This window comes from Bos mutus, chromosome 10 (assembly GCF_027580195.1).
Source record: "Bos mutus isolate GX-2022 chromosome 10, NWIPB_WYAK_1.1, whole genome shotgun sequence".
Taxonomy (NCBI): Eukaryota; Metazoa; Chordata; class Mammalia; order Artiodactyla; family Bovidae; genus Bos; species Bos mutus.
In genome coordinates, this window is record NC_091626.1 from 71,689,801 (window position 1) to 71,708,748 (window position 18,948).

General features: G+C 56.4%; 1 protein-coding gene across 1 annotated transcript; it reads right to left on the reverse strand.

Moving 5' to 3' along the window:
• Nucleotides 1-6,582: 6,582 nt before the first annotated feature.
• Nucleotides 6,583-15,702, reverse strand: DLL4 (delta like canonical Notch ligand 4). The gene is made up of 11 exons (XM_070378206.1): nt 15,319-15,702; nt 14,945-15,214; nt 14,398-14,455; nt 13,354-13,617; nt 12,895-12,955; nt 12,678-12,808; nt 11,042-11,211; nt 10,639-10,858; nt 8,787-9,489; nt 8,193-8,301; nt 6,583-7,658 (listed from the first exon to the last, which is right to left on the reverse strand). The coding sequence occupies exons 1-11, from the start codon at nt 15,382-15,384 to the stop codon at nt 7,653-7,655; spliced, it is 2,058 nt and encodes a 685-aa protein (XP_070234307.1). The 5' UTR covers nt 15,385-15,702; the 3' UTR covers nt 6,583-7,652.
• Between the last annotated feature and the right edge of the window lie 3,246 nt (nt 15,703-18,948).

The window sequence follows — 18,948 nt, forward strand, 5'->3', positions numbered from 1 at the left end:
TTCTAGGAGTGTTATGATGTCTTGTTTTAGATTTAAGTCTGTAAACCATTTAGAGGTTATTCTTGTGTATGGTGTGAGGGAGTGTTCTAATTTCCTTGGTTGTTGTTGTCCAGCATTCCCAGCACCACTCACTGAAGAGACTGTCTTTTTTCCATCGTATATTCTTGCCTCTTTTGTCATACGTTAATTTATTGTAGGTATATGGGTTTATTTCTGACCTTTCTTTTCTGTTCCATTGATCTTCATGTCTGTTTTTGTGCCAGTTCTATGCTGTTTTGATTACTGTAGCTTTGTAGTATTTTCTGAAGCTTGGGAGGGTTATGCATCCCACTGTGTTCTTTTTCTTCAGGATTGCTTTAGCAGTTGCTTTGTGGTTCCATATAAATTTTAGGATTATTCATTCTAGTTCTGTGAAAAATATCATGGGTATTTTGATTATGATTGCATTAAATCTGTAGATTGCTTTAAGTAGTATGGTCAGTTTAATAATATTAATTCTTCCAATCCAAGCACATGGGATATCTTTCCATTTCTTTGAACCATCTTTAATTTCCTTTATCGGTGTTTTAAAGTTTTCAGCATTTAGGTCTTTCACCTCCTTGATTAAGTTTATTCCTAGGTATTTCTTTTGGACACAATTTTACACAAGATTTTTGTTTGTTTGTTTGCTTTCTCTTTCTGATATTTCATCGTTAGTGTAAATAAATCCAAGCATGCTATTAACAGAATAGTTTCTCGACCAAAGAGGGAGATTATCTTTGTGTGCTTGGGGGAAGCGGGGTAATGCTTAAATAAATGAATGAAGAAATAAATTAAATAATCCACATTCCACTAGGGGCTATGTCTCCTGCAAACCTGTGAGTGATAAATGTATCCTCAGGCCCTTGGCCCATGTGCTCCAGCCAACTCTCAGGCAGGATGGGAAGGAGGAGCTGAAACCCTTGATACAGTCCACCTCAGAAGACGGAGAGAAGTGGAGAAGACAGCTGCTCTGCTGGTTATACCAACTGAATCCAAAGCCAAGGGCAGCTAGGCCACTTGGTCCCCTGCCCACAAAATCAGGGACTGTCAGGGGTCACTCATGCCCTGGCAGAGGGGTGCATGGGTAAGTGGGAAAACCTGGCTCCCTGCCCATTTCTAGTTGCCAAGGAGCGGGGAAGACACAGCTGATAGGATACCCTGGGAGATTCAGATGTGGGGCTTAGTCCTGGAAGGGGAGGGGCCAGGGCTCCAGCAGAGGACTGAGATGGTGGGGTCTCTCTTCCAATTCCAAGGAAAAAGAAAGGTGTAGTTTGTGGGGGCAGGAAGTGGTTGGCTCAGGGCTGAGGAGAACAACAGTGGGGCCCACTTCAGTGGAGTGACAGAGCTGCAAAGAGGGGAGACTGTAGGGTCAGAGGCAAACATCAGATCCCACAGAAACGCTGGGCTGTGGTGGCACCAGGCTTCAGAAGTGAACCTAGAAAAGCAGCCCTACGCAAAATGGGCCTGACTGTGGGAGCAGACTCTTGAGAGCCAGGGAAGTAAGGCCTTAAATGACAGCAGCTGGGATGACAACCTGAGGGGCCTACTGCAAAGGGGCAGGAGATCCCAGAACATTTTAGTTCTCTTTTATCAGAGAGCTAGAAGAGGAAGCACTGAGGGAAGGGAGTCACTGATGGAAGTGAAACTGAACGTCCTACAGTCGTAGGATAGGCCTCGCCCAGATATCTGCCTCTGTGGGGAAGGGAAAGCAGTCCTAGCACAGGTCAAGGGCACACACCTGTCTGCTAACCGCCAGGGCCTGCTTTGCCTCCAGCATGAGTCAGGAGGCGGCATCACTGGAGACAGACGGTTCGCCCTGCCTGGCAGGGTTTTGGCTCTGCCCTGCAGGGGGTGCCATGACACAGGACAGCCATGGGCCCAGGGCTAAATCCAGACTGCTGGCTATGACTGTAGCTGCAGCTGGCTTTTTTTGGACCCTGCGTCATGGCCTTAGAGGGTCTTTGGGGATGAAGGGAACATGCTGAGCCCACTCTTGGCCAGAATACTAGCAAGTGCAGGGCTAAAAGCCACTTGTGGTAGATCTCCAAGGGGAATGGGACTCTAGAGGACTCGGGGTCCTGCCGTCATTTCCCACAGCCCAGGTCTCTCTTCCGTTACTCCCCACGACAGAGGAGGTTGACCTAGACTAGTGATGCTCCTTAAAGACAGGGACACAAAGAGAAGAAATGGTGGAGGCAACCTGGCATCTCAGCTGCCTCCTTGGTCCAGGGCTACTGCTGGGGACTATCCAACCAGATTCCTAGCTCCTCACTAGCACCTCTCCTCCATCCTGTGGACTGGGATGGTGAAAGCTCCCAAAGTGGTTTGCTGGCATAAATTTAAAAAAGATTAACCTACCTGGGAGAAATATCAATAACCTCAGATATGCAGATGACACCACCCTTATGGCAGAAAGTGAAGAAGAACTAAAGAGCCTCTTGATGAAAGTGAAAGAGGAGAGTGAAAAAGTTGGCTTAAAGCTCAAAATTCAGAAAACTAAGATCATGGCATCTGGTCCCATCACTTCATGGGAAATAGATGGAGAAACAGTGGAAACAGTGTCAGACTTTATTTTGGGGGGCTCCAAAATCACTGCAGATGGTGACTGCAAGCATGAAATTAAAAGACACTTAATCCTTGGAAGGAAAGTTATGACCAACCTAGATAGCATATTAAAAAGCAGAGACATTACTTTGCCAACAAAGTTCCGTCTAGTCAAGGCTATGGTTTTTCCAGTGGTCATGTATGGATATGAGAGTTGGACTGTGAAGAAAGCTGAGCGCCGAAGAATTGATGCTTTTGAACTGTGGTGTTGGAGAAGACTCTTGAGAGTCCCTTGGACTGCAAGGAGATCCAACCAGTCCATCCTAAAGAAGATCAGTCCTGGGTATTCACTGGAAGGACTGATGCTGAAGCTGAAACTCCAGTACTTTGGCCACCTCATGCGAAGAGTTGACTTTGACTCCTTGGAAAAGACCCTGATGCTGGGAGGGATTGGGGGCAGGAGGAGAAGGGGACAACAGAGGATGAGATGGCTGGATGGCATCACCAACTCGATGGACATGAGTTTGGGTAGACTCTGGGAGTTGGTGATGGACAGGGAGGCCTGGCCGTGCTGTGATTCATGGGGTCGCAAAGAGTCGGACACGACTGAGCAACTGAACTGAACTGAACCTACCTGGGGCGGCGGGGGAGGGGGAACAGACTTGTTGCTCACAAATATTTTCATACACTAACTCATTTCAACCTCATAGTAATGTACACAAGGTATTGCCATTCTCTGAGAGGTTAAAGATAATTAACTAGACGCCTAGCTTCCTAGGTACAGATCATGTTTTATCGCCAATGCCTGGCATATAAAAGGTACTCAGTTAGTGTAGAAGGAATGAAGAAATGCATGGATTGTCCCAGGTCACCTGGCAATGACAGGTGGTCCTGGAAGAAGCTTCAGCCTCCCAGCTCAAACCTGGTGTCCTTTCTGGCCGGTCCCCGTTTCCTTCCACTCAAGATGCGGGCAGGGATGGCCCAGAGGGCCGTGAGGTGGGGAGGGCGCTGGCTGAGAAAACAACTCAGAGTTTGGGGATGGGCTCGCTTCTCAGGCACAGCTGAAGCATAGTTAGGGGAAAGCATCGCGCTGAGCTTTCTCCTCTACTCTCTCTGCTTAGGGAGCCGAGGCCTGGAGGGAGCTCTGCGCGACAAAGATGACACGGAACTCGCGTCGGGCTGCCCCCTCCTCCGGCTCCTCCTGGTGACCTCCAGGGCAGAGACGGGCTGACCCCGAGCCTCGCGAAGCGACCGCGGTCCCGGTCCAGGTGCGGCCCTGCGGCCGCTCAGCGCCCCCTGCTGTCGGGCAACGGGGCCCAGGCAGTCCCGCCCGATGGCCCGCCGGCGACACCGGCTTCCCGCGGCCGCGGCCCGGCGCGGGCTCCCCGGCCGGGGGCGGGATTCGGGGCTGCAGGAGGCGGAGCCGAGCGGGCGGGGAGTCTCCGAGAAACTCGCGGCCTTCGGCGGCTTCCCGGCCCGGGAAGTGAGCCGGGGTCGGGAGGCCGCAAACAGGAAGTCGGGCTGTAACAAAGAGCTCGAGGGGGGCGGGGGGCGCGGAGCCGCGGGACCTCCGGGGCGCCCGGGGCGGCAGGTGCGCCCGCGCCGCACCTGCCTCTTCCGCCGCCGCTCGAGGCTCCAGGCCGGCCGGGATCCAGCAGTGCCGTGCGCCCTGGGCGCGAGGGAGGGCACGGCCGCTTGGGGAAGGCCACTGGGACCTCCCAGGCGCATCCTCTCCCCGGGAAGGGACACTCACAGTTCCCTGAGTCAATGAATCACTTCCATCCCTTCCCGGAATGCAGCTGGCCACGTGGGGCGGAGGGCTGGGTCGTCATCCTGCGGACCCGCGGGGAGAGAGTGGCAGGGAGGAGGACCCTTGTGGGTCCTCGTAAGAAGTGGAACAACCGCACAACCTGAGTTCTCTAGTGGCCTCATCTAGCCCGGGACGGGGCGGGGGAAGAGGTGGGGAAGGAGGGCGAGGTAAGAGCCACTCTCCTTTTTTTCTATCCCCTGACCAATCTGGCTCTGAGGCAGGAGAGGGAACCCTAGCTGAACCACCCTTCTTCACAGCCTCTCCCTACCTCACCTCCCAAGGTAATATCCAGGTGGTTACCAGCCAGTAAGCCCTGGAAAAGCCATTGTCCTCGGAACTGGAAGTCACCGTGGGTTAGGCTTTCCTTTAGATGGGTCACTGCCTCCAGGCTAAGGAACTGCTAAGCTCTGAATTCTCTTGTGAAATGCCAGTGCAGATTAAGCATGGGTGTTTTGATAAGCCATGAGGAACACTTCACAGCGAGTCCACAGCTATCATCTGGCTTTGTGTCTGCCAAGCCTGGGGCCTCTCCTGTACACCTGAACACTCCATCAGGAAAAACTTGGGTACCTTACCTATGAGAAGAGGCCAAACCCTCAGGGAGTGACCTGGACATCCCAGAGAAAGAAGGGCTTCCACTGTGGCCTGTTCACATCCTTAGTGCCTGGTGCATGGCAGTAGAGGTGGAACCTGGCACAAGCTACGGGGTGAAGCTGCCCAGACCAAGTGCATGAGGAGACCCTCTCTTCCCCCAGAAAGCGGGCTTGGTATCAGATCGGGTGAGGGGGTTTGACCAGCCAGCTCCCCTCAGGACTCTCTCCTCAGGACTCTTTCCTCAGGACCTGGCAGCCCGTGCAGCCCAGCACAACACGGTGGTGTGGACGTGCAGGCCCGCGGGTGTCCTACCTGTCCCCCACATGGGAGCCTCGTCATCTCGCCTTCGTGTCCCAGCCCAGTTCCCCCCGCCCCCCAGGGCCCGGGAGCTGCTTTCCTGTTTCATTTTGGGCAGGAAGAGTGAGGTCGTGTTGTTCTTCCCCCTGCTGCCGGCTCAGGCTGTGGGAACGGTTCCCTGAATGCTTTCCTGTTTGATACCCTGTGTGTGCGGTGAGGGGAACAGAGAGAAGTGGCAAGGCGTGGAATGTGTGCACTTGGGTGAGTGTGCACGAGCCTCGGTCTCTTGCTCCCTTGTGTTGGGCATAACTACCCAGATTAGGGCTGAGTATGCTGTGTATGTCAGGGAGAAGGAGACAAGGGAAGCACGAAGTGCTGCATGTGCTTGGTCTCCACTGGGAGCATCTGCTGGGTCTATTTTGCTTTACTGGACAGAATGAGAGCTAGGAGCATCTGCTCAGCTTTTTGTCAGTGGCTCATTTTTCATCACTTGCTCTCCAGGGGATATGTTTGTGGCTGTAGCAAGAAGACTGTGGCACCCTAGGGACCATCTTGAGCCTTAGAGGAAGCTAGCCATGAAGTCGAGACTGGAAACTCCATCAAAAAAATAGTGCCTCAGCCAGAGAAACCCGGACTCAGGGAAGCCTCCCTCCTCTTCCTCATCCCCTCTCTACAGTCTTCAGGAAACTCTAGCAGCTCCGGGCAGAACAGGCACAGTGCACCAGCTCTCTTGCCCAGCTGCAAGGAGGACAGACCCAAGGCAAATCCCCTGGCACAAAGACCAGTGCCTGGCCACGGCTTAAAAAAAGAGCAGGGTGCCAGTCCATCTAAAACCCTGCAGCAGCAGGAAGAAGGGCCCAGACATTATCGTGGTTTAGAGACCCCGTGCTCTGACAAGAGACTCCTTTTGAAAAGAGCAAGAGTGGCTGGATTGTCTCCTTCCCCTGAATTCCTGTATCTCCCGGGCTGACTAGGGTGTCCATAAGCCTTTTCAGACTAAGAGAGAAAAGAGGGGTAAAATCAGGTCAGGGGGCATATCCCCCAAGGAATGGTAGGAGCAAGAGGGGGTTGCAGCCAACCTCAAGCCATCGGGTAGAGAAGGCTGGCCCAGGCTGGGGACTAGATGGGTGAAGCCAGGTTCACCAAGGACTAGAAAAAGACGAGGGCCCAGAGCACAGGAGGCCAATCCCAAGTGCATGCACAGGTCCCAGGAGTTCTGCGGGGGATGTGGGGGGAAGCCGGCAGAAATATGAGAAGGGGATTCAGAAGGATTCCCACTCTGTCATCACAAAGACAGGACCCAAGAAGTAATAAACTCCTGTACACATCTGTTCCATATTATAAATACACATTATATACAAAATAATGTTATAAAATGTAGAAAGGTCAGTGCTTCTGATTCTTAAATTATTGAAATACTAGACTCCAAAATAAACTACAAAAAAAAATAAAAACTCATATTATTGATTTCTGAAGATCGGCTTCAAGGGTAGTCCGGGGGCAGTAGTGGGTGTGGGCAGAGCCCAGGCTCGAAGCCGTTGGAATGGGCTTCAAGGAGGGAAGGATCTGGGTGTCCACAGCACCCAGTTTCTCCCTCACCAGAATTTCCATCATCTCTGTCCAGAGCTCCCCAGTTAGGCCTGGTGCCCCTGGCTGGGAAGAGGGGCAGGCCCTCCCCCATCTGCTCACAGGAGCCTGAGACATCCAGGGCCAGAGGCTATGGAAGCCTGGGAAGGCTTACCAATATCCTTACCCAGAGAGCCCAGGCCAGGGAGAGGATGGGGTGGTGTCAGGAGCAAGGCCCACATGCAGTCGTTGGAAGCATGGGGCAGAAAGCGCTCCTCCTCTCCGCTCCGGGAGCTCACCTCACCTGCAGGGACACTCCTGCCAAGAGCTGCACCAGGTGGCTTCCTGGCTGGCGGATGGCCCTGCCCTTACTGGCCTCCTCTCTCCTCTCTGATTTGGACCCAGATGTCGCCATGGAGCCCGGGCCAAGGCACTTTTGGAAACACAGATGCCAGTGGAAGCCAGAGCAGCTCCAGGCCCCATGGGACCACTGCCCCTCCCTCTGGAAAATAGGCTGGAGCCCCAAGGAGCCCTCTGAAGGCCGCTGCCGGCAGGGTGGGTCCAAGTGGCACCTCTCCTCTCCTCTGTTCCCCTGGCTGGTGCGGCTGCCAATCTGATGCCAGACAGACACCCAAAGATGTGGAAGGGTAATGCATCTCTTGGCAGGTTCACAGTCTGTCCAGTTCATGCCATTCCCTCTTCCTCCTGAGAGCAGCACGTTGCATATTAAAAATGTCCCATCCAGGATGCAATGTAAACAATGCAGAAGGAAGGTCCAGCTGCTGGGGTGGAGCTGGGATGTCCTGGGGAGGCTCCTGCCTTATACCTGGGTGGCATGTGGAAAGGGAAAAAGTGGGTTACCCTGGGGTACCAGCACTCCCTCCACGGCTGCCCTGGGCCTCCCTGGGAGAAGCCAGTGAGGCAGGTGGTATGAAGAGGAAGTGGGGCAGCCCTCCTGGTCTTCCGGCCCAACACATACCCATGCCTGGAAGTCTGTGCCCATGAGGGGGCCAGTGAAGGAAGCCAGTGAGTAGGGGCAGGAGGGGCCCAAGGCAACCACCCTCACCCACCAGCAGCTGGGAAGCAGCTCCCGGGAGCTGGCCAGGTGCCACGGCCGCCCAGCCCAGCACTAACACAGCAGGAAGAGACCGGGCTGGTTCACCACTGCGGCTCCTGTTTCACACCCTCTGTGGCAACGAGGCCAGCAGAGATCCAAGAGCCACTGAACCAGGCCTGCCAAGGAGGGGTTCCGACCCACCCTTCAGGAGCGGCCGCTGGGGTCAAGAGTAACCGGGCCACTTTCTCATTCCCTAAAGGTAGGAGGGCACATGCGAGACGGGAAGGCGGGCCCATCACTCACCTCTGTGGCAATGACACATTCATTCCTCTCTTCTGATATCAAACACACAGACTGGTACATGGAGTCCCTGGGGGAGCATATGGCTGATATCCGACACTCTGGCTTTTCACTGAGGGAACACAAGACAGGCCGGTGAGGGAGAGATGAGCAGAGGGCTGGAGGAGGTGGGGCGCTAAGCTGGACCCTGGAGAGCCAAAGGGAACTGGCCAAGGTGGCTCCAGGAGAAGACACAGGGATTAGGGATACTCAGTGCTAGCCTGGTAGGCAGTTGGGAACAGGCCTTGAGAGAGCCACAGAGGGTCTCAGGCCTGGAAAAGGCCAGTTTGCCACTGGAGGCAAGCCATGCTGGGGGAAAATTGGAGTCACAAGTGACATAGTGTGGATATTTGAATGAATGAATGAGTGAATGGGAAGGAGGGATAAAAAGAGCCTGGAAGAAATCTTATTGGATTTGTAGCCTGTCAGCGGTAAGAGCCCCTATTTGCTTAAAAGCAGTCAAGGGCCTGGGGCCAGCCTCCCACCTGTCCTGGGAGAGCCCAGGCAGGACCATAGGTGTGACCCTGGGAAGCCCCTGGGCCTCCAGGTGCTGCTTACCTGTGTATCCGCAGTGGCGCCTTCTCCCCTAAGCTCTTATCACTGTGGGAATACTTCCCGGGCAGGATCCCCCGCCCCAGGAGCCCTGGGGCCAGATTATAGTCCAATGTGTGGTTCTGCTGTTTGCCACAGTTGGACTTGTCCAGGCCACAGTCTACTTCCAGCTCCTTCTTCTGGTTTGTGTTCTTGAGCTGGGCAGTGGGGATCAGGTTGTCCTTTTGGAAGTCCGACAAATTGTTCATGGCCTCCCTGCTGCCGCCGTCGGGCCGCCTGAGCCGCAGCTGCCGTACCGCCACTGCCACCATGCACAGTAACACGAGCACCACCACCAGCCCCACGCCCAGGGACACGGCCACCCAGGGGAAGGTGGGGGGCATGCTCATGCGAAACTCGCAGCGGCTGCCCACGAAGCCATAGGGGCAGTTGCAGACGAAGTTGTCAGGAGGGAGGCCAGGGTAGCACGTGGCCCCATTGAAGCAGGGTCCCGAGGCACAGGCTTCGCCAGGCATCCGCACCTCGCAGCGCCGGCCAGAGAAGCCAGCTGGACAGGTGCACACAAACCCATTCTCCAGGTCGTGGCACGTGCCACCATGGACACAAGGGCTGCGGGCACAGTCGCTGATGTTGATCTCACAGTGGGCGCCAGTGAATCCAGGACGGCAGCGGCACACGCGGTTCGGACCTCGGTTCAGGCACTGGCCCCCTGTGGGGTACACACAGGCCACAAGTCAGCCATCTCCAGGGAACGCTCCCTGGAGCAGAGGGTGCCCCATCCCGGGAACCAGCTCCGAGCTCAGGTCCTCCTGCCTCCAGAACACAACCAGCATGTACAGATCCCACTACAGAGTTCTTTGCATGAAGAGTCAGGAGACCCTGAGTTAAGGATGACCCTGGTCCTCTATGCCTCAGTGGGCTCATGTAGAAAAACCACTGGCTGCTTACAGAGCTTTACAGTAGAATCAAGCAGATATGCTTGGGTTTGAATCTCAGCTGTCTCTCTCTAACTAAGGATCTGGCACCTGCTGCTTTATTTTATTTCTAAGCCTCAGTTTCCTCATATGTTAAATTGGAGAAGAATGCTATAGGCTGTCTTTTGAAGGTCAGGTAAAATAATGCATGAAGACATGAGCCCGTGCCTGGTGTATAGTAAACGCTCAAATAAATTATTGTTTCACTTAAGCATCACAACCACATGAAAGAGGACAGGTAGTACATTTTCCCACTTGGTGATGAAGAAACTATGGCTCCGGGGAGTTAACTAGTGACTAGCCAGAGAACAGATTCCATCTCAGCCCTTCTGGTCCCTCTCCAGCCTTCTCCCCAGCACAGCTGTCTGTCTGTCTCCCAGATGGTCACCAGTGGAGCAAGGAGACAAAGACCAAAGACAACATACGTGGTGTCCCCCAAAATGCTGAACATTCCAGACACCTTAAGGTTCCGGGTTCCCCATAGCCATGGGGCAAGGTGAGGCCTCCATGAGCCGGGCCCTCACCTGCTAGCCACCTTCAAAGAGGGACATGAGGCCTTCAAAGTCCCTTTCTCTAGCCAGGACTTCTTGGGGAGGGTCAGAGGCCACCCTAGCCAGATCAGGACATGAGAATAGGAATGGAAGCCAGGCAGTGTGCATATTACTTCCTCTCCAATGGCCTGCACCCACTGCTAACCTGCTCTTCTTCCAAAGCCACCCAGATAATCAAACAAGCTCTTCAGCATCCAGAGCAGATGCAGATCCATCTCAGCCTGCCCAGAGTGACACACAAGGCCTCTCTCCTCCTCTTGTGACCCTCCCTCACCAGAAAGTTCTCTGGGCCCCAGGGCCAATCCAGCATGTTAGCAAGGCAACAGGACGCACCATTGGCACATGGGTTGCTGGTACACCTGTCCACTTTCTTCTCACAGTTGGAGCCAGTGAAGTTGGGGGGGCATTCACAGGCGTAGCTGGTCCCCTGGTTGCGCTCCCGACAGGAGCCACCATTGAAGCAGGGGGAGTCAGCACAACTCAAGGTGCTGTGTTCGCAGTGCAGGCCATAGTAGCCCGGGGGACACAGGCAGTGGTAGCCATCCTCCTGGTCCTGGAATGAGAGCATAAAGGGGCCAAAGTCAAACCATGGGGAGCAGGGATTCATGGCTGGGACCTAGCTCCCACCTGCCCATAGTGCCTGCCCATGGCTGCACATTCACTGGCCACCTGGGGTGGGGATGCCCGGGTACCACCTGGCCAGAGCTCTGCCTTTCTGGGCTGGCCTAGGCCTCACCTTACAGCTGCCTCCGTTGCGACAGGGGTTGCTATCACACTCGCTGAGCTCCAGCTCGCAGTCTACGCCAGTGTAGCCTGGGCGACAGGTGCAGGTATAGCTCCGCTGCCCACTGTTGGAGCATGTTGCCCCATTCTTGCACGGGGAATGGTGCGTGCAGTAGTTGAGATCTGTGGAGACAGGAACCAACTGAGCAGAGCCAAAAAATGGTCTCCACTTCCAGGCTCCATGGAGTGCAAGTTCACTGTCCATGGTCAGACCTGGCGCTTCAACCCAAAGTCTTCCAGGTCCAAATACCCTTCTTCTTCCCCCAGTGAAATTATGTATATCGAAGTACCTAGAACCACATCTGAGGAGTGCAATCAATCAAAGTTGAAAAAACACAGTTGGACACCTGCCTGAAGGTAAGCTCACAAACACATAAAGGTAAGGAAGAGAAGGCGACAGCAAGGCCACATACTGAGGAGGAAGTCAGAAAAGGCTTCACGGGGGAGGGGCAGCTGAGGTAAGCCTGGAAGGGGGATGCAATTTTAACAGGTGGGAAGAGTAGTGGGAAGGCTAGAGCCATCATAGGTGGTTACCAGGCATTTTTTAAAAGCGGAATGTGTTACGGGGGTATTTTGAAATATAAGTCTTTGTTTTCTTATTCAGGGAGGACAGAGAGGGAGAACCAGACAGAGCAAATACAGGGACTGTAAGGGCTATGTTTGAATAAGACGAGTATATGACTGTGTCACCTGGGAGCAAATGTGGGGCGAGGAAAGAGACATGGCAGGAACCAGGTGTGTGTGTGTGTGTGTTTGAGGGGCGTGGAGGGGGGACAAAGTGACACACAAACACACGCACAAAGAATACAGGGGCTGAATTCCAAGCCCCTTGTTGCCAGCAAGTCAGGGCCCAGGCAAGTTCCTTCTATCCTGGCAAGCGTCCTGCCCACCCTACCCAGGCCTGTGCTGGTGTCTCCATGGCAGCAGCCACCCCATTTGACCCTGAAAATGGGAGGAACGCGCTGCAGCTGGCTATGAGGATGAAGGAGAAAAGGCTCCCTCCCCCACCACTGAGGCTGGCAGACCCCCATACAGCCAGAAGAGTGACCGGCCCCCCAAACACCAGGAAGACTGTGGGCTCAGGCAGCTGCCTGGCAAGTGCTACTGGGGAGAACAAGGGAGGCTGTTTCTGCCTCACCAAGAAGGCGGTTAGATGTCACTCCGCCCAGAGGTCCCCCGCACCCACAGCCTCGGGGCAGCCCGTGGGCACACCCCACCAGACAGCTGTTTAGGGGAGAGCTGCTCAAACAGCCCTGGCAGGTAAGCAAACACTTAGGGGGTTAATAGGTAACTACAAGGTCGAAAGAGGAACTGAGCCTGGCACCCCTCTCTCTGACCTTGTTGGAATTTATGAGGCCACCTTCAGGCTGCCAACTTGTCACCCTCCTGGCTCCTCCAGCCACCCTCTTTCCCTAGCACCTGAGGAAGAAGGACCCACCAGCTCACGTTAAGCCAGTTGTTAAGATCCTTCCAAGTCCCAAGCTCCTTGAAGGATAATGGGAAAGTTTATCAGTCATCAAGTAGGAAAGGTCCAGGTGACAGCTCTGGTTTCCACCCCCAGCCCATCCCTTCTCTCTGCCCTGACTCACCTTGGTCACAGAACAGGCCTCCCCAGCCCTCATCACAAGTGCATTGCCAGGGGGTGCTGCAGGTGCCATGGCGACAGCCATTGTGGGGGATGCATTCGTTGCACAGGCGGCCCTGCCAACCCGGGCGGCAGCTGTAGAACAAAAGACAAGCTGGGGGTGAGGTGAAGGCCTGGCCAGGGGACGGCTCCCCCCTCACAGCTTCCGGTCCCCTACTCACATGCACTCTGCAGGCTTGCTGCAGTAGCCATTCTGTTCATGACAGCCAGAAAGACAGATAGCTGAGGGAAGAAAACAGGGCTGGGTGAGGGCGGGATGCCAATGACTCTGAAGTCCTATTCTTCCTCTCCTGCCCTGGGGGTGCCCCCAGCTCTCCTGGGCTTACTTCCCACTCCTGGCCTCCCAAGGGAGCCATGGATGACTTAAAGAGAAATAATGGCACAGGGAAGGAGAATCCAGTGCAATAACGGGGTGTTTGTGGACTTAGCATGATGGGGAGGAACGCTAAGAAGAGAGAGGGCAGAGTCCAAGCCCGTCCTAAGCATCCCCAGCTGTTCCTGAGGCCCAGTTAGTGGACAGCCCAGACCGCTCTCCAAGGGAGGCAGACTGCAGACGACAAGATGTCACTGTGCTTGTTCCGGGGACCCCCCTCCAGGCAGGTGGGAGCTTGGCTGCTTACGCTGTTCGCAGTACTCCCCCGTCCAGCCGGGCAGGCAAGACAGGCTGCCATCTGGCTGACACACGTAGTGGCCGAAGTGGTCATTGCGCTTCTTGCATAGACGCGAGCAGCTGTCCCCATAGTAGTTGTCACTGCAGATGACCCGGTAAGAGTAGCGCAGCCTTGTGAGAGGGCTGGTCTGCTCATCCAGTAACCAGTTCTGGCCCACAGCTAGGGAGCCCTGGATGGCGATCTTGCTGATGAGCGCGTCTGGTGGCAAGGCCTCTGAAGGGGCAGAGGGCCGGGTCAAGGAAGGGCAGCCAGTCCCCAGTAGTGCCAGCAACTGCTGGATCAAACCAGTTGTCCAGATGACCCCCACCTGCCAGCAAGCACGGGCCACAGGAACCCAAGCGTCCCACTGCTTAGCTGCTCTGTATGTGCATGTGCAGAGAGCCTGATACCATTCAAAAAGGGGACAATAGAAGGATGTTAAGATATCCCAGTGTTCTGGAGGCAGATAGGCAGGGGAAAGAGGAAAAGAGGTCAAAATGAGGGGATAAAAGAAAAAAAAAAAGAAAAGTTCTCCAGGCCTTTGAGGACCCTGGGAGCAAAGGGTCCTCTGGTGCCCATTCAGGGGTTCTGCCCTTAAAGATGGGTAATGCTTTTCTTTTTCCTTTTCAAAGTGAGAATTGTTGTGCTGCTGAAATATCCTTTTCCTCTGTGTCAGAACAACATCCCAAAGCCATTATTCCCTTTCCAAAGGAGCGGAATTCGCGAAAGGTGTAAAATACAGGAAGGGGCCCGTCAGCGGCGCTGGCAGCTTCGGCCTTTCTCACCGCCGTGCTCCCCGCGTTCCCACGCCAAAAATAACCCGCAGGAAACGCAATTGTGCTCAGAGTCCAAGCAGCGGGCGGAATCCGAGCGTCCAGCGCGGGGCGCAGCTCCCAGCCTAGCTGAGCGTCCTGCCCCCCACCCCCCACCCTGCACTTCCCCCGCCTATTACAGATTAACTCTTTCGGCGCTGCGCCGTGTCGCCCCCCTGTGGCCGCGAAGCGAGCTACTCACCTGGCCGCAGGTCATCTCCTGGTGCGTGCCAAGCTTCAATAATGAGTGAGAAGGTACCCTGGGAACAGAAAGGAGGGGGCGGGGGAAGACAGAGAGATGGCGAGATGAACAGGGGATGGTGGGGGTGCCTTTCGGCAGCCGGTTTAATTAATCTAATTGCAGGATACAGTTACAGCACCCGGGTCAACATAACGGGTCTGTGCTCAGAAGCGCGCGCGAGCAGGGAAGGCGAGAGAATCCCGGGTAGGAGGAGAGTTGAAGAAGGGGTAATGTACGGGGGAGTCTTTCGGAGGTGACGAATAGCCGGGGTGGCAGGTGATGAAAATTGTATCCCAAGGTCTAGGAAAAGATGGGACGTAGAACTGGGAAAAGAGAGACTGGTGAGAGCCTACAGGAGGGTGAGGTCCCAGGAAAGAGTCGGAAAGAAGGGTCAGAAAAGAGTGCCCCCCCTTTTTTTGGAGGGAGTGAGGAAATCTAGAGAGAGGGTTTGTTCCCAGGAGAGCCCCCTTCTCTCGTGATCTCCCAGTGCGCCCAACGCTGTACTCACCGGCCAGGTGAAATTGAAGGGTAGTTGGAGAGGGTTGCGTCCCCCGCCGCTACTGTTGTCTCCGACGGCGAAGGAGTTGGTGCCCAGCACAGGCGTGGAGACGCTGCCGAAGGTGCAGGGCCCGGGAGAGACGACCGCCTGGAAGTGCTTAAGGCAGACGCGGAAGAAGGTTCGGCAGCCGGGTTCGCACGGCCGCCCGCTAGCTAGTACGCCGCGCTCGTTGGCAAACTCCTGCAGCTGCAACTGGAAGACTCCGGAGCCGGCCGCGGGCTATTGCACAGGGACCAAGAGAAAGAAGAAGGGGAGCGGTCAGCTCGGTGGACGCCCGGGGCTCAGGCCCCGGGCGCGGTGGGAGGGAGTGGTGGGGATGTTACCTGCTGCCAAAGTGCCACCAGCAGCAGTAGCGCCCAGCCCGAGGCGCGACGGGACGCGACTGCCATCCCCTGGGGCGTCGCTCTCTCCACCCGCGGGCTAGGAAGCTTTCCCGCGCGTCCCACCGCCGGAGGGGTCCCTGAAAAGCCAGGCTCCGCTCGGGGCTTTCCTTCCGCCTCTCCTTCGCGCTAACTGCGCTCCAACTGCCGCGGTAGGTAATCCAGGTGAGGGCGGCTGGGTGGCAGCCGCTCTGAGGACGTGTCCTCGGGTTAATCCTGGTGCTGTAAGCAGGCTAGTGTCCGGCTACGCGGCACTGAGGCGGCTTGAGCTGCGGCTCTTGGCCTTGCGTTCACTGACCGCGCTCAGCGCCGCTACTGAAACCTGCGCTCTCCCGAGCTTTCCTTATATATATTGGCTCCTCTCTTCACCCGCCTGTCACTCAGACTCGTGGTCACTCTCCCCTCCCCTCCGGCCTCTAGCTGCTACAGTCCCAGCGCCGCCCGGAGGGGCCTCCGCCCCCGCCTTCCCCCCTCCCCGCCAGCCAGTCAGGCACAGGTCTCCGCCCCTCTGGGCCGCTCTCACTCAGCTCCTGGGTCCCCCAGCTCAGAGCGTGCCGAGGTGACCAGTTCTCCGCAATTGCGGGGTTACAGGAGGAGACATCGGCCTCGGGAGGACTAGGGGGAGCACCAGCGGGAATGGGGCGAAAGATGAGCTAGTGGTTCCCGGATGGTAGAGGGGGCGGAGACACTGGGGAGTCCCCGTGGGCGGAGTGTCCACGGCCGGCGTTAGTTACCTGCAGCCCTCGAGCAGGTAAAGGGAACTTAAGCTCAGAAAGCGAAACCAGCGCTGAAGGACTCGGATCTCCTTTACCCTCCCGGAGCTTCGGGAGCCCTGACGTCGTCGGCCCCCAACCTGTGAGCGTCCATCTGCCCCGCACCCTACCACCCTACCACCACCCTGCGCAGCAGGGAAGCCAGCGGACGCATTAACATCTCTATGGCCAGTGCAGACTAGGCGAGGGGCCAAGTGTCCAAGGCTCGGGGGCTCGGTTCCTCCACCTGATGGGCATCTCCCTCCCCAGTTGCAGGGGGCGTGTCCAGCGCGTGCCTCCTCCCTTCTGCTTCCCGCCTGGGTTCGGCGCGTGCCAGTCCCAAGACGCGTGGTCCCCGTGCTGGGGGTAAGGGGGCGTGGTCCCCAACATAGAAGAAGGGGGGCGCGTCCTCAGCTGTATGGTAATAAGGGTCTGGTTCCGCCTTCAGCGCCTCTTCTCACCTGGGTTTAGCTTCAGCTCCAGCGCCTACCTTCTCCCCCCACCCCAACAGCCTCAAGCCCTGGCCCCCGCGTCCTGTCGCTCCGTTGGGGCAAGGAGGAACTCTCCTGGCTCCAGAGTTGGCTCAAGCCATCAGAGTCCGGGTGAGGGGCCGAGGTCCGGCAGACCCGGGTCCTCTCCTCCTTGGGTGACATGTAGGTTGGAACTGGAAGCGCGCGGACTTGTTTGAGTTTCAGGCGGCTTCCCCCGTCTTTCCTTAGCGTCTTCCCTGGGTGGCCCCACTTCTCAGAGCGGCGGCAGTGCAGCTGCTTTCCCGGAACCCGCGTGATCCCCGGAGGCTTTAGACCCCGGAGGGCCGGCTTCTCCCAGTGTCGGGGGGTGCAGGAGAGCTCTCCCTCTGAGACGCTGAGGGCGGCGGGGCCCTGTGGCTTCAGCTGTCAGCCCGCCCGCACAGCTATGGCTGTCGTCGGGCGATAAGATCGGTGCGGGGGGAGCAGGGACGCGGCGCGGGCCCGGGGGAGTCTTGGAGGGGCACGGCGCAGAGCTCAACAGCTGCCTAGATCGAGTATGATCTGATTTTTTTTTTTTTTTTTAACTTGAGGGTGGTAGTGTGGACTGGAGGAGAAGGATGAGAAACAAGAGGTTGGGAGCGTGGGTTGGGGGAGGGGCGAGGTGAGGAGACGGGCTCCGGGGTCCCCCACGCACGGCCACCCCTCCCAGCCACCATCTGGCGCGAGCGGGTTGGCGTGGGGAACCGAGGTGGGGCGGGGGCCGGCAGATGGGCCCAGGCTGCGCTCCAGAGTTAATGTAGGTTATGGACAGGCGGAGTCCCCAGGCCAGAGGGAGGGGGAGCCCAGGGTTGGCCTCCCAGCGATCTTGACAAGTGGGTTCTCCGCCCATACCCTACGGGTCCCTTAGTCCAGCCTAGGGTGCCAAAGAGTGCCCCTCACTTTCCTCTGAGGTGGTATCCAACCCTATCTAGTTCTGTCCTTTTCAACCCAAAAATCCTAGCGTGAGAGTTCATTAATAAGAAAAACAAACAAACCCAAAAACCTGGCTCCTTATCTGGCTCTGGCTTTAGCCTGACACTCAAGGGAAACATCCAGTCCCACTGGAGACATCTTTCTCAGTATTGGAAGAACTGGAACACTCTCCATCCCTCTACACATCCGTACTAATGCGCCTATAAGCACTTTGCAAATAGTCAAGGACCAAACACAAACATCATTATCCTCAGAATCAAGAATTCTTGCAAGGGATCCAAGAAATAGAAATCCTCTGACCTCTAGAGGAAAGGGTTAAATTATCTTCCCCATCAAAAGGCATTCAGGAAGCACCTATTTGCTAAGGGATGCTGTCTCAGAAGTTCATTTACTCCCCTAGGACTCTAGGATGTGGTCTTTGGCCCTAAATACCCACTCCAGTGTTCTGGGGTCCAGCTTTGCTCACATTTGCTGAGCAGGAGAGGGTCGCTTTGTGGGCAAGAAATAGAAATGTGAAGACTTCACAACTGGAGCTCCTCCACTTTCCTCCCACTTGTGACTTGTGGCCCAAAACGTGTCCGCGGGCTCCCAGGAGCAAGAGGCTGTGAGGGTGTCAGAGGATGAAAATCACAGTGGGGTGGGACCCACGAGGACGTGTGTGGACCCTGCTCCTATGCAGACCCTGGGCCAGGCTCTGGAGAGAGGGCATGGAAGCAAGGCCCCAAGGACCTGGGCTTCCTTGGACTGACTGTGGGCCTTCGAGGGTCCACGGCTTCTCATCTCCACCAGCATCCACAACACTGCCCAACGTCTGGAGCCCAAGGAGGGTCGAGGCCTGGCTTCAAGCAAGCCCCACAGCCTCCACCCCAAGAACCTTTGGCTTCTGCTGTCCTCTCCGTTTGGCCGCTGTACACAGTGACCCCAACAGGCAAGACCCGCACCTGGGGCCCGGAGGGGGCAAAGTTGTCTTGAAGCCTTGCCCCCAAGATGACCCCCAGTGATTAGGGTGCGACCGGGACCGAGTAGAGCCTCAGGCCCCTTCCCCTACTCGGTAGCCTTCGCGCCCCCACCCGGTGGGAGGGGGCGGCGCGTCGTCCCGGCTTTCAGCGCCGGATTGCACACCCACCCCCGAGACAGCCTTCTCTGCGGGAAGACCTGCGCCCAGGTAGGAGCGCGATAGGGGCAGGGGACAGCGCCCGCCGAGGGGGTCCAGGGGTGGGGGAGCTAGTCTGGCTTGGGCGGGGCGCTTAAGCCTTAAGGGGCGCCGCTGCGGTCGCTGCGGAGAAGGGGCCACGTGCAGGGAGCGGCGGCCCGGGAGCTGCACAGAAGGCGGGGAGATTTGCAAACTGTTGCTGCCACATGGCTGCTCCATTCGATCC